We start from the raw sequence: 14647 nt of genomic DNA on the forward strand, positions 1-14647 counted from the left end.
TTTACATTGGTCTATCACGAGCTAAATCAGTCCACGTCAACAGACCAAATGCTTCTAATTCTGCATTCTTAGAAATTAGTCCACACTCTACCCTTCCAATTTCTACACGCTGAGGTCAACTGCCAGAGTTCGAAGAAAAAAGATCTATAAAAACAATCAGACCAACTTCACATTCTAGCTAAAAACCGCTCAAAGATAAATTCTAGGTATGAACCCTCAAAGATATGCTGTATACAAAGATAACAGATAATATCGCAGCAAGTATAGCTGTGTAAACGTATCCAGTGTCACTATGAAAGAACACTTCCCTTATAACATTGCTGTGATCATTTTTTAAATGAGTTGGGTTACCGTGAATAAAAACTTGAGATTCTTCTCGTCAACGATGTACAGTATAAAGTGCCTCCAGCTGACATAACATCCTCTTAGTTTCTTAAGTCCCAAGCAACATCTGAGGGTAGCTAACTTGGACAAGTCATCTTGCGCTTTGCTATCTGGGTTACATGTGATGAGTCGATGATAGTCATGTAATTTTGGGTCAGATGAAATGTGTCTGTTCAAGGCCTCCTACTTTCATGTTTGTATGGAGTCAGTTGTGGTCATCATAGGTGTTTCTAGCCCATTTTTGGGAGTGCACAAGCACACCTGATTGAATTCCAGCGCCCCTAAAATTCAAGAGATTATTTGGTTAGATTTTTACTGTATGTTCTCTTTAAACTAGCTAGTAACATGTATAGACATACAGTACTTGTTGAAACATTATATTTTAACAACAAAAATACAACGCCCAGAAATCAGAAGTTACAATGTTTTTCAAATCCAATCCATTCATATTTTGATGTGGCTCAACATTAAAACAACCCCTTTATTTTAATTCTCTCATTGCTTTTGTCTGTATTTATTTCATTTTATTTTATTTTATAAACTGGTATTTCTTCACTCAAAAGAGCTGACCGTAATATAGTGAGATGCTTCTTCTCCCTTTCTTATTTTACTTATTTCTTTTCATTCTCATGATTGATTGATTGATTGATTGACTTCTCACATTGATATTCATATTAATTAGTGTTTTATTGTTCCTGTTTGGTTCGAACGCACAGAGCCAATCTTGGTCCACCCATCCATTGATCCATTTTCCGTACCACTAATCCACACTAGGGTCGCGGGTGTGCTGGAGCCTATCCCAGCTGACTCTGGGCAGGAGGCGGGGTACACCCTGAACTGGTCGCCAGCCAATCGCAGGGTACATATAAACAAACAACCATTCGCACTCACAGTCAGACCTACGGGCAATTTAGAGTCTCCAATTAATGCATGTTTTTGGGATGTGGGAGGAAACCGGAGTGCCCGGAGAAAACCCACGCAGGCACGGGGAGAACATGCAGACACACACAGGCGAGGCTGGATTTGAACCCAGGTGCTCAGAACTGTGAGGCAGATGTGCTAAATCACACTCTGTGCCGCCCTCTTTGTCCACCTTTTTCATCCATTTATTTATTTATTTTGTTCTTTTTAGTTGTCTGTTTGCATAATTTGTTAATGTTGGCTATGTCCCATAGTCCACAGCACAAACAGTGAGTTGCATTGTCTAAATAAAATACTATAGTGAGCTCTTTCAGCTAAAAGAAGCTTCATATCAGCATAGAGACATAATCCACAACTGACCCAATATATACACTCACTAAACTGCCTTTATATAACAGTAATGCTAAAACATTCACTTTCAAGTTGTTCATCACACATTCATGTGTACCACATCTGTGGCAAAATGTCTGCCGAGACAAAGACAAGGTGACTCCTAAATAGTTATATCTTTATCCTGATGATCTACTAGAATATTTCCATGTCTTGTGTACATGCTTGTCGGAACTTTGCCTGTCTCATTAAGCTGATCTTGAGAAGAAGAAGAAATATTCCCCTAAAAGACATAAAATTGTGAAATATATTGTAAGAACTAAGTGAGCTGCTTCTCTGCAGTTTAAACCACTGCTCTTTGTACGACAACATTACTCACAGACAGACGTGCAATGTCTGTTTCCAATCACTCTTGGACAGAAATCCGGAGCGCGCGCGTGTGCGTGTGTTTCTGTGTGTGTGTGTGTGTGTGTGTGTGTGTGAGAGAGAGAGAGAGAGAGAGAGAGAGAAAGAGAGAGAGAGAGAGAGAGAAGTGCACGTGTGTGCACAAGAGGGATACATTTCCTTTCAGTTTACTTTATGATGCAACTGCTAAATTTAAATTCGCTGTATGTAATGAATGAAAAATGGTGAGGCAAAAAAAAAATGTAGCGATACAGGACAAAACAAAAACAACGCACGACCGGGTTATAAGAAGATGCAATAAATGGCCTTAATTCTTTTCAAATCGTTTAACACACTGTCAATCTTCTCCAAGTGATGAAATATTGAGACTAACCTGGATGAGTTGCTGAAGAAGTCCACAGAATAGCCAAAATAACTCCCCCGTGGTCCGGTGAAAACGACGCGTTTCTCCGTGTCCAGATTAAAAGAGTCGCAAAATGTGGTCAGAACCAGAACCACGACAGGTACTAGAAGCACGGCGAATGGACTTTTTCTCCCTGCCCGCCTAAATGGAGGTCCAGAAAAGGTGCCCATCTCTTCTTTTGTGCGTCTCGTCTTTCATTGAATTGCTGTTGCGCAAAACACATCATCCGTGCTGGTGTCTGCGCAGGACACTTTGAGTCTGACCATAAAGTTCTGTCTTGCGTGTAATTTTTATATTTTTTGTTGTTGTTGTTGTTGTTTTGCAGCTCAGTCAGACTGTGCAATGATCCACGGAGTGAATGGTGAAATGTGGAGAAGAGGAAAGTCAAAGAGGGAAGGGTTCAGCGCGATCTCATTTGGGGTGGAGCTTTTTCAACGACACCGGACTGGAGCCTACTGCATCCTCGCAAAACCAGCATAGCCAGCATAACACCTGGAAAAAGAATTAGACACTTTGAAATCAAATAGTCAATCAGGGGTTTGGCTACCTTTTAATCCCTGCTCAACCCTGTTCTTCAACATAGCAATACTTTTTTGATGTCTATGACTTATAAGTCTACGCCTCCAACTTTTTCAGAACATTTTGGGGAAGGGCCTTTTCTGTTCCCGTTCTGTGCATAAAGGCATGCTTTGGGTGAGTTTGTTATGGAGGAACTTGAAAGCTCTGACCTCAAACACCCACAGATGAACAACAAACTTGTCCATAGGTGAAAAAAAAAAAAAAAAAGATCAATCGCAGTTAATATTTTAGCTTTGATTCAATAAAAATGATTCATTTTATGCATTCTGATAGCTTAACCTGAACGTTTCTATTTCATGTAAACCATGTTTGAATGTTGGAACAAACTTTATCGGTGTTAGCCAAAACGTTAGCTCTTGCTAATTGAGCTTAGTTTAGTTTAGAAACACAAATGCTCAAATTCTTATAAGCTCCACACAGACAAGGCAACAGGCTTTTAACCGTTGTTATTTAACAGCATTTTATGGTGTCTTTCTGGTTTATATATATATGAAGTACCTTTAAGCAGCAACTCCTCCTAGCTTACTGGTGACATGCTACCGTCTACCTGGCCTTCACGCTCCGGAAAACAGTGGGCTGAATATTACATCCAGTCAAGGACAGACACATGTTTCAAAATATTACCAAAATGAAAATGTTATTAATTTGTCCTATTCATGTAAGCATCGCGCCTTCCATCCAAGTCCTGTCCATATAATGCATGCGCAAATAACATTCAGTTAAATAAAATCCTTTAGTCAAAATAAAACATTTCAGTTCGGTACTCAATGTAAATTGAAATTACAGTAAAATAAAGAAAATAGATTTATATCACATGAAACGAGCAAACTGATATTTTTCAGCAATTTGAATTTCTTCTTTTTTTTTTTAAATAAATGAATGCCGCCTCTGTTATACTCAAAACCTGTTCAGGACAAGTGCTAAAGAGGGACAATAATAATAATTGGTCTAAGAATTTTTGCAGAAAGAGCATAATGCAAAGGTTGAGTTCAGTTGCATTTTATTGGATGCTTTATTTTCATCCCCAATTTACTCTCCGGAAAATCATGACATACAAAAAAATGGGTCATTAATACAAGGGTGATTATGAAAAGTATTTTCTTGTTCAGCTTCTTATGAAAGCCTGCTGACTTGTTTTTGTTCAGCTTCTAACAGCTGGAGAGTAAAGGAATGGAAGAGAAAAGCAACAACATACTTCACATGTCCTGGCAGAAAGGATGGTGACTAAACCTGGAAAACCCAGCGGCATCTATCTATCAGCAGGTTTGTGTCATCCTGCTGGAGCTGAAGCTGCAATCTTGCAGACTGACAGGCTGCGATTGGCACGTCTGGTTATGTGAGTGTGTGGAAGGAGGGCTGTAGAATTGAAGAGCTGAGCATCATGTATTGCCTGCAAGGCAGGAGAACCTCAAAGAAAAGGTTTCTGACTTTATGATCGTTACTTTCCCTCATAAATTTGTACGTCTGAAGCTAGGTGTTACTGGATCAAGCTGATAGTTTGATAAAGATGTAAATACAACATTCTTAAATAATAATAGTGGAATTGTTTTTAAATCAGAATCAGAAATCAGAATCATCTTTATTTGCCAAGTATGTCCAAAACACACAAGGAATTTGTCTCCGGTAGTTGGAGCCACTCTAGTACAACAAACAGTCAATTTACAGAACACTTTGGGGACATAAAGACATTGACAAAAAAAAAACTGTGCAAAAAGATGCAGAGTCCTCTAGCACTTAGAGCAGTTCGAACGACTAATATTGCAATAGTCCGGTGCAATGACCATTGTGCAAAGGGCGCTGAGACTTCAAGGAGTGTATGCGGTTTAAAGTGACGAGTAGTGCGATCATCTGGGACAATGTTGGTTGTGCAAATGTTACAGATACTCCTCAATCAGTGTGCAAATGGAGCAGATGCTACTCTGGCATGAGTGGCCAGTATATGCAAATAGTGCAGCATGGCGAGACAACTACAGTGAGTGCACGAGTAAAACACACTTTCAGGGCTTCAATAAAATATATACTACATAGTGGGTTGATATTACTTTTAAGGGTGCTCAGGATTCATCCATATATCCATTTCCTACCTCTTTTAGAGTCACAGGTGAGCTGGAGCCTATCCCAGCTGACCCCCACATCCCATTTGCATGCCATTGTCCATCAGAACTATTTTCAAAGATCTTAGAGGCATTACTGTAGCAATCAATACAATATTGAGCTTTCAATTTAGGCGATATTTACACAGAACAGTAGTACAATGAGAACATGTCATCGCCTCTTGCTACTGACCTCTCAGGCTGACATGAACAAAATGTGGGTGGGCCAAAATCTGGCTGAAAATAAAATATTTCATCAGAAAACAAGGCTAATTCAAATTTTTGTATGCCACTTACCCTCACTAGGGTCACAGGTGGGCTGGAGCCTATCCCAGAGTTGGGGTACACACTGGACTGGTTGCAAGCCAATCACAGGGTACATACAGGCAAACAACCATTCACACTTAAGGACAATATAGTCTTCAATTAACCTAAGTTTTTACAGGGTACATACAGGCAAACAACCATTCACACTTAAGGACAATATAGTCTTCAATTAACCTAAGTTTTTTTAAATATGCGACGAAGGCGGGTTACCCTGGAGAAAACCCACACAAGCACGAGGAGAAGATGCAAATTCCACACAGGAAGGCCATAGCTGAGATGAGAAGCACTAACCACAGTCCTGTGAAGTGGATGTGCTAACCACTATGACCACTGTGCTGCCGACTTCAGTACATTACTTTTAAAATCAACCTTATTACACATCGAGCTGCATGAAATGTAATCAATGATCACATTATATTCTAAAGAGGTCATGCAATTCCTGACACACTGTGATACCAATACTGCATGTCAGAACTACTTTAGGCTGCTAGGCCCATCAATCTTTGTTGACATCTACTGGCACAATTGTAAACTGCAATACGAATGAGCATTTACAGTAACGATCATTCATGAAGCCCATGACATCCATCCATCCATCCATTTTCTGAGCCGCTTCTCCTCACTAGGGTCGCGGGCGTGCTGGAGCCTATCCCAGCTGTCATCGGGCAGGAGGCAGGGTACACCCTGAACTGGTTGCCAGCCAATCGCAGGGCACATACAAACAAACAACCATTCGCACTCACAGTCAGACCTACGGGCAATTTAGAGTCTCCAATTAATGCATGTTTTTGGGATGTGGGAGGAAACCGGAGTGCCCGGAGAAAACACACGCAGGCACGGGGAGAACATGCAAACTCCACACAGGCGGGGCCGGGGATTGAACCCGGGTCCTCAGAACTGTGAGGCTGACACTCTAACCAGTCGGCCACCGTGCCGCCGAAGCCCATGACAACGACCCAATTTAAGACTGAAACCGAAAACCAGGTGCAGTGCAGTTATTTGCAATGGTTTATATCATGTTCTTAAACTCTCATATTCTTGCATTTGCTACATATGCAATTTGCAATACTGTAAACCACAACAGAATAACCTAATACTGTAAACCACAACAGAATAACCTATGTTAGAGTTGTCACGATTTTATATATTTATATTGTGCATCAGCTAAATGATAAACAGGTCAATGTGATGTGTCTGTGAAAAGTTAAGAGTTTCAATATCTGTTTCTCACTGTGTTTATTTTAGGATTTAGGTTAACTTTCATCACTGCCATCAATCTCAAGAACCTGGGAGTCAAGCCTGATTTTGTGGTTTAAAGGGAATTTATTTTGAGTCATTTCCTGTCAAGATCTCTGACTGGATTCCAAGATCAAGTGAAAAAAAATATATTGACAAGGCAGCTACAAAAGGCAACAATTGATAGTGGTTTGTAGAAACATTTGGGCTCAGCAAAAATAATTGCCAACTCTGTTCTCAGGTACCAAGAGCAGAACTGAGCCAGAAGAACAGCCAGAAGTGCTGGGAACAGATTACAAAAATCACAGCTAAAACGAATCAATTTGTCAAAATGAGACTTGGGTGAATTTTGGACAAGGTGTCAACTTGGCTTGGGTTGTGTTTCTGGGAAGAAAATCCCAAGTCAGAGATAGACAAATTGTTGTGATTTATTTGAATTTTTTTTTTTAAAGTCACAAATGAGGTGGTTGCAGGCACTGTGAAGTCTCAAATGCATGAATGAAATGTAAAAGGAATAGAATCCAAAGTTGCTAACTGAATGACTGAAGACATGTCTAATACTCAAGATCTGGCAGAGGTACAAAACAGCAAAAATGGCTGGGCCACAAAACATGTCCAAAAATATACTGAAGATCACAATTTAAGAAATACTGGCTAATGACAAACTAAAAACAGTGGTGTTACAATAGTTCATGAAGCACAACCAACACTGGGCATAATTGCATAGCCTGTTATCGATTTTTTACAAGAAACTAAACCAAAACCTTTAAAATGACAGATCATGTTTCTTTTTCGATTACATGAATACTGTCATCGTATGAGCACTATTACAGTAACAAGACCCTCTCCAAGGTCAAAATCCCAGCTGTGCCGGTCCAAATAAACTACAGCATAGCAACAGTACATTAGTGCAGTTCTGCTATTAAGCCCAGACTGCATTTGAAGATCTTCCAATGTTGTCTGACATCATGTTGCTTTGTAAATGTATTTAAATATGATCCAAATTGTATATATGTTGGTGAGTGTATTCACATAATCTAGTAAGAACTTTTTCAACTTTTAACATGATTTAGCTGTTACTTCCAGAATCGGGTTGTGGTTGCAGCAGTAAAAATAACGCAACACAGATGTCACTCTCTGGCAATACAAAGTTCTCCTGTGGGACAGTAATTTAATCCCTGCAGTGTGTCGCGGATTCACCCGAGGGTCTCTTACCAGCTGGATTTGACCAAAAGACCTCCAGTTGGTATAGGGATACATGGCTACAAATAAACATTGTGTGGCTGTCATTCATCCATAGCTCTGATGTAACAGCTGTGTGAGATGCCCTCTATAACAAAATGTTTTAGTAGCAATTCAATAATGTTAGCAATGTATGTGTGTCTGTGTGTGTGTGTATTTCTGTATTGCTTATCCTTATTAGGTTTGCGGGTGAGCTGCAGTCTGATTTGGGGCAAGAGGTGGGGTACCATAAGACTTGATTTCAGATTTTTTTTGTATATTTATTGCAAAAGTGACACGAATAGAGAATGGCTGGATCCAAGAGCAGTCAGAGGCAGATGTGAAAGGATGAATAGTTTATTGACAAAAGGTAATGGCGGTGGTCTTAGGTGGGTTGCCAGGCGGCGGTGTGGACAGGTGGAAGGCAGTGGTGAGGACAGGCGGCTGGCATTGCGGCAGGAATTACATGGATCAGGAACACGGGGGGAAACACACTGGAACAAGGAGACACAGGAGTCAAAAAGGGAACGAGGAATAGGGTGACTTACGGGAGTTAAATGGGCCGTGGTACCACTGAAAGTAACTGCAATACTTCGGCGAGGATTTTCTGGAACAGGTAGGTTTATATACCGGTGTTGATAAGGCTGATTGGAGACAGGTGCTGAAAACAGAGAAGGGAGGGGAGTGAGAGAGAGAACGCAAAGTGCCCTCCTGGCTACAATAATGAAACTGCAGGCAGTATATGACAGTACCCCCCTCTCAACGGACGCCTCCAAGCGTTCTGCCAGGCTTCTCCGGGTGAGCCGCGTAGAAGTCGTCCAAAAGGGTATGATCGAGTATTAGTTTCCCGGAAATCCACAACCGCTCCTCCGGCCCACATCCTTCCCAGTTGACTAGGTATTGGAACCCCCTCCCCCTAGGCCTCACGTCAAGGATGCTCGACACCGTGAACGCCGGATGGTCGTCAATAATCTGGGTGGGTGGAGGGGGTTCGGCCAGAGGGCTCAGGGAGATAGGCTTAAGCAACGAGACTTGGAAGGTTAGGTGAATTTTCAAGGACAGTGGAAGCTTCAACAGGACAGAAGTGGGATTGATGGTTTTGGTAATCGGGAAAGGACCAATGAAACGAGGAGTGATCTTACGGGATGCAGTCTGAAGTGGGAGGTCGTGAGAAGAAAGCCAGACAGATTGTCCCACCTTCTATTAGCGCGTCGGGGAGCGATGACGGTCTGCGAGCGGTTTGTTGCATGCGGCGGACTGGGTCAATGCCGCACGGACGTCATTCCATACAGCCTGGATCCGCTGGAGATGATCCTTGACTGCGGGGACTGCCACTGCCCGCTCCTGCTCCTTGAACAATGGCGGTTGGTAACCATAGCAAGCCATGAATGGGGACATACTGGTAGCGGAACTGGTGAGGGAGTTGTGAGCGTACTCAATCCACGGGAGGAATGAGCTCCAGGAGGAGAGGTTGCGTGCGGCAACACAACAGAGGGCTGATTCCAGGGATTGGTTTGCCCGCTCCGTCTGGCCGTTGGTCTGCAGATGATATCCCGATGACAACCTGGCTGCTGTGCCCACCGCTTCACAGAATTCCTTCCACACCAGGGATGAGAACTGAGGACCTCTGTCAGAGACAATATCGATGGGAATACCATGGAGTCTAAATACATGCTGATACTCGAAGTGTCGGAGAGGGGTATTGAAGGCGGTCTTCCATTTGTCCCCCTCTCGGTTACGGCTGAGGTGGTAGGCGTTCCGTAGATCCAATTTGGTGAATACCTGGGCGTCACAGAGGGGTTCAAACGAGGGGTCGATGAGGGGAAGCAGAGATTTATTCTTCACGATGATATCATTGAGACCACAAAATGTCAATACATGGGCGGCGAGTGGTGTCTTTCTTTGGAACTAAAAAGCAGCCGTCCTCAACTGGAGAAGAGGAATGTCGAATAAGTCCGGAAGCCAGAAAGTCATGCATATAGTCCTCCATAGCAGTCTTCACAGGTCGGGAAAGGTTGTAGAGACGGCTGGAGGGAAGATGGGCCCCCGGCAGCAGATTAATAGCACAGTCATACAGGTGGAGGGGGGGTTGAGAAATGGCCAGGTCTTTACGAAATACCGGAGAGAGATCATGATATTCTCCAGGGACTCGAGAGAGGTCAAGGAGTGTGTCCAGTCTATGGTTGGGTTATTTCTTTTAAGCCAGGGAATTTCAAGGACTAATGGGGTATCAGGAGAAGGGATAACAAAAAGGGAAATGTTTTCGTGATGATTTCCTGAAATAAGCAAGGTGAATGGCACAGTTTGGTGGGTAACAGCGGAGATGATACGACCATCAAGGGCTGTGACCTTCATCGGAGACGGAAGCGGTTGGAGAGGAATTTGGAGCTGGTGAATTTCATGGATGAAATTGTCATCGGCACCGTAATCAATCCGGGTAGTGATGGGGGTGTTAAGAGCCGAAACTATAATGCAAGCGGGAACGGTCATGCGAGAAGGAGAGCTTGAGGGGATGGAGGTTTGGCTCACGACGACGCCTTCAGGTTGCGGTGAGCCTGGTCTTTTGACCGGAGGAGACATGAGGAAATAAGGTGTCCGCAGTAGATACACAGCCGCTGGGCGATACGACGCTGACGCTCCTGTGGATCTAACCGTCTCTTAGCAACTTGCATGGGCTCTTCAGTGGCTACGCGGAGTGACGGAAAGGCAGAAGACTGTGTGGGAGGCAGGTGTGAAGCTGATGTCGCAGCGCTCGGATAGGGAGTGTTTTTGTGCGAGCGAACCCCCCTCTCTCGTGTATGCTCTCTCAGTCTGTTATCCAGACAGCTGGAAAGGCCGATAAAGATTCTCGAGAGAGGAGGGTTCGTCCCGGACTGCTAGCTCATCCTTGACTGCTGGGAAAGGCCATTGGAAAAAAATCCCCAGAAGTGCCACGTCACCCCACCCACATTCACCCGCCAATATCCGTAACGCTACGGAATATTCCGCTGCAGAATTAGCGCCTTGCGTGAGTGTGCGGAGACGACGGGTGGCTTCTTTGTCCTGAACAGGGGGATCGAACACTTTACAAAGTTCATCGGAAAAGGAATTGAATGAGTGGAAGAGTTTAACCATAAGGAAGTGGACCATTTAGCTGCTTTGCCGCAGAGGAGGTTAGTGATATACATTGCTTTGGATTGTTCGGTGGGATAACTGTATGGTTGAAGGTTGAAAACGAGTGAGCAATTGAGTAGAAACTGGCTACATGCACCTAGGTCCCCGGAGTAGGGCTCGGGCGGCGGAACATTAAGTTCTTTATACAGGAGGCATGGTGGCGCTGAGGCTGCGGGCTCGGAAGGCGTGCTTACAGGTGGAGGGTTAGCTGGCATCGTCGCAGAAAGGAGGGATACCTGTTGTGTGAGGGAGTGTAGGGATTCCTTGAAGTCTTTTCTTGTTTTCCTATGTGGGCTCCTTGGAGAGTGAGTGCGTTCATCAGTGCCTCTGACTTGTAGCCTTGTACTGTATTATGACACGAATAGTGTGTGGCTGGATCCAAGAGCAGTCGGAGGCAGATGTGAAAGGATGAATAGTTTATTGATGAAAGGTAATGGCGGTGGTCCTAGGTGGGTTGGCAGGCGGCGGTGTGGACAGGTGCCAGGAAGTGGTAGGACAGGCGGCTGGCTTGGCGGCAGGAATTACGTGGGTCAGGAACACGGGGGGGAATACACACTGGAACAAGGAGACACAGGAGTCAAAAAGGGAATGAGGAATTGGGTGATTTATGGGAGTAAATGGGCCGTGGTATCTCTGAAAGTAACTGCAATACTTCGGCGAGGATTTCCTGGAACAGGCAGGTTTATATACCGACGGTGATATGGCTGATTGGAGACAGGTGCTGAAAACAGAGGAGGCAGAAGAGAGAGAACGCAAAGCGCCCTCCCGGCTACAATAATGGAACGGCAGGCTGTAGATGACAAAATGTTTACCTCCCGGCTACAATAATGGAACCGCAGGCAGTATATGACAAAAAGTTTATCAAGCTAATTTTAAAATGTCACAAAGACAACCCAGATAGATACAAAATGCAGTTTCTAAACAATTTTATCTTGTAAGGGAAATAATCCAAACCACTCAGACGCAAGGATTTGATTAACCACTTTCTATAAAGCAGAGTTCACTTTCACGAGCCTGATTTTTGCAGAGTTGTTAAATCAAAAAATTCCTTAAAAGAATACCTTTCAGACAAAGATATTAGACAAAAATCCCATCTGTGGGACAGTTCCAGCGTGAAAATCACTGCTGAAAAAAAAACACAAGAGGCTCATACATTTGCTAAGAAACATCTTAATGATCCCCATGATTTTTGGAGAAATATTCTGTGGACTTGGCAGACTGGGGTGGTGGTCCCCCTTTTTAAGAAAGGGGACCGGAGGGTGTGTTCCAACTACAGGGGGATCACACTCCTCAGCCTCCCTGGTAAGGTCTATTCAGGGGTGCTGGAGAGGACGGTCCGTCAGGAAGTCGAATCTCAGATTCAGGAGGAGCAGTGTGGTTTTCGTCCTGGCTGTGGAACAGTGGACCAGCTCTACACCCTTGGCAGGGTCCTCGAGGGTGCATGGGAGTTTGCCCAACCAGTCTACATGTGTTTTGTGGACTCGAGAAGGCGTTCGACCGTGTCCCTCGGGGGGTCCTGTGGGGGGTGCTTCGGGAGTATGAGGTACCGAACCCCCTGATACGGGCTGTTCGGTCCCTGTACGATCGGAGTCAGAGTTTGGTCCACATATCCGGCAGTAAGTCGGACTCGTTTCCGGTGAGGGTTGGACTCCGCCAAGGTTGCCCTTTGTCACCGATTCGGTTCATAACTTTTATGGACAGAATTTCTCGGCGCAGCCGAGGTCCGGTTTGGTGGCCTCAGTATTCAATCTCTGCTTTTTGCAGATGATGTGGTTCTATTGGCTTCATCAAGCCGTGACCTCCAACTCTCACTGGAGCAGTTCGCAGCCGAGTGTGAAGCGGCTGGGATGAGAATCAGCACCTCCAAATCTGAGACCATGGTCCTCAGTCGGAAAAGGGTGGCATGCCCTCTTCAGGTCGGGGATGAGATCCTGCCCCAAGTGGAGTAGTTCAAATATCTTGGGGTCTTGTTCACGAGTGAGGAAAGAATGGAACGGGAGATCGACAGGCGGATCGGTGCAGCGTCTGCAGTGATGCAGACTTTGTATCGATCCGTTGTGGTGGAGGAGGAGCTAAGCCGAAAGGCGAAGCTCTCGATTTACCGGTCGATCTACGTTCCTACCCTCACCTATGGTCACGAGCTGTGGGTCGTGACCGAAAGTACAAGATCCAGGATACAAGCGGCCGAAATGTGTTTCCTCCGCAGGGTGTCCGGGCTCTGCCTTAGAGATAGGGTGAGAAGCTCGGTCATCCGAGAGGATCTCAGAGTAGAGCCGCTGCTCCTTCACATCGAGAGGAGCCAGATGAGGTGGCTGAGGCATCTGATTCAGATGCCTCCCGGACGCTTCCATGGTGAGGTGTTCCGGGCACGGGGACGACCCAGGACACGCTGGAGAGACTCCATCCTTCGGTTGGCCTGGGAACGCCTCGGGATCCCCCCGGAAGAGCTGGATGAAGTGGCTGGGGAGAGTGAAGTCTGATCGTCCCTGCTAAAGATGCTGCCCCCGCAACCCGACCTCGTATAAGCGGTAGAAAATGGATGGATTCTGTGGACTGACAAAAGATTCCTTTTTGGAAGGTGTGTAGCTCGATAAGAGGTGGCGTGAAACCATTATCATGCCAGCAATCAAACATGGTGCTGGGAGGGTGATGGTCTGGGACTGCTTGCTTCTTCAGGACATGGACAAGTTCCTGTGTGATTAATGAAACAATGAATTCTGCTGTCTACCAAAAAATCCTGCAAGCGAACTCTGGCCATCAATTTGTTTCCCAACATATGATCTACTGCCACCCCAATATATAAATACATAATTGCTAAGGAACACTGATGGATCAGTTTAACTGTTTGAATAAAGTTATGTCAAAGTGGCTCCTGCAGCCTTCTATTTTTCTGTATGCAGCCCTTATTGTAAAAAGTTGGGGGAGCTGAAACTATAAATGAATGTAGTGTTTTTTCAGAAATTTTTTTTTTTTTTTTTTAATGTCTGTCTGTCTCAAAATTTGTCAGTGTAGATTATCAGCATAACACGGGCAAGAACTTTTTTTTTCTATTCAGTTTGAGATTTGTGTCATTGTCATGAACATTCTGCTGAAGCATATGCAAAATCAACAATATAGTACTGAATGATTTAATAATAATGGCACGACGACTTCCTATCTCAAACACAGACAGGCAAAAACTTGACCCTCTGCACAATCCAATCCATATCAAGAGCTGTGGTTAGTTTTAAATTCACAAAAATGCTATTTGGACTGACATTGTTAGGGAGGTAATGTAATAAATTGTGTTTATTGTAGATTTAATTTTTATAACACTGTAGGTTGTTGCAGTGCACCAATGGTAATTACACACAAAAACAATTTTGTAAAATAAATACCTTTCTGACAATGTGAATGTAACCCGGTCATTGTCATTTTTGTAAAGGCAGACTTGTGTCATACAGGTATCGATTTGCATCTTATTGGTTTATCGTTGTAAGGACAATTTTAATTCCAGACTTTCTATTGGATCTCATTTGATTGTTCAGAAGGTCATGTATGCTTGCAAGTAGGCATCCACAAACCAGCATTAAGACGTTGGACCTTTATTCTTCAA

General features: G+C 44.0%; 1 protein-coding gene across 2 annotated transcripts in view; it reads right to left on the bottom strand.

The window, feature by feature from the left end:
• The window catches only part of LOC133408442 (integrin alpha-5-like), a 70135-nt gene extending 67236 nt beyond the window's left edge, over positions 1-2899 (bottom strand). For both annotated transcript variants that reach the window (XM_061687401.1, XM_061687400.1), the window contains exon 1: positions 2414-2899. In XM_061687401.1, the coding sequence (XP_061543385.1) occupies positions 2414-2613 (200 nt within the window). In that variant the 5' untranslated portion in view covers positions 2614-2899. The remainder of the gene's footprint in view (positions 1-2413) is intronic.
• Between the last annotated feature and the right edge of the window lie 11748 nt (positions 2900-14647).

The sequence above is a fragment of the Phycodurus eques genome, chromosome 10 (genome assembly GCF_024500275.1).
Source record: "Phycodurus eques isolate BA_2022a chromosome 10, UOR_Pequ_1.1, whole genome shotgun sequence".
Lineage (NCBI taxonomy): Eukaryota > Metazoa > Chordata > Actinopteri > Syngnathiformes > Syngnathidae > Phycodurus > Phycodurus eques.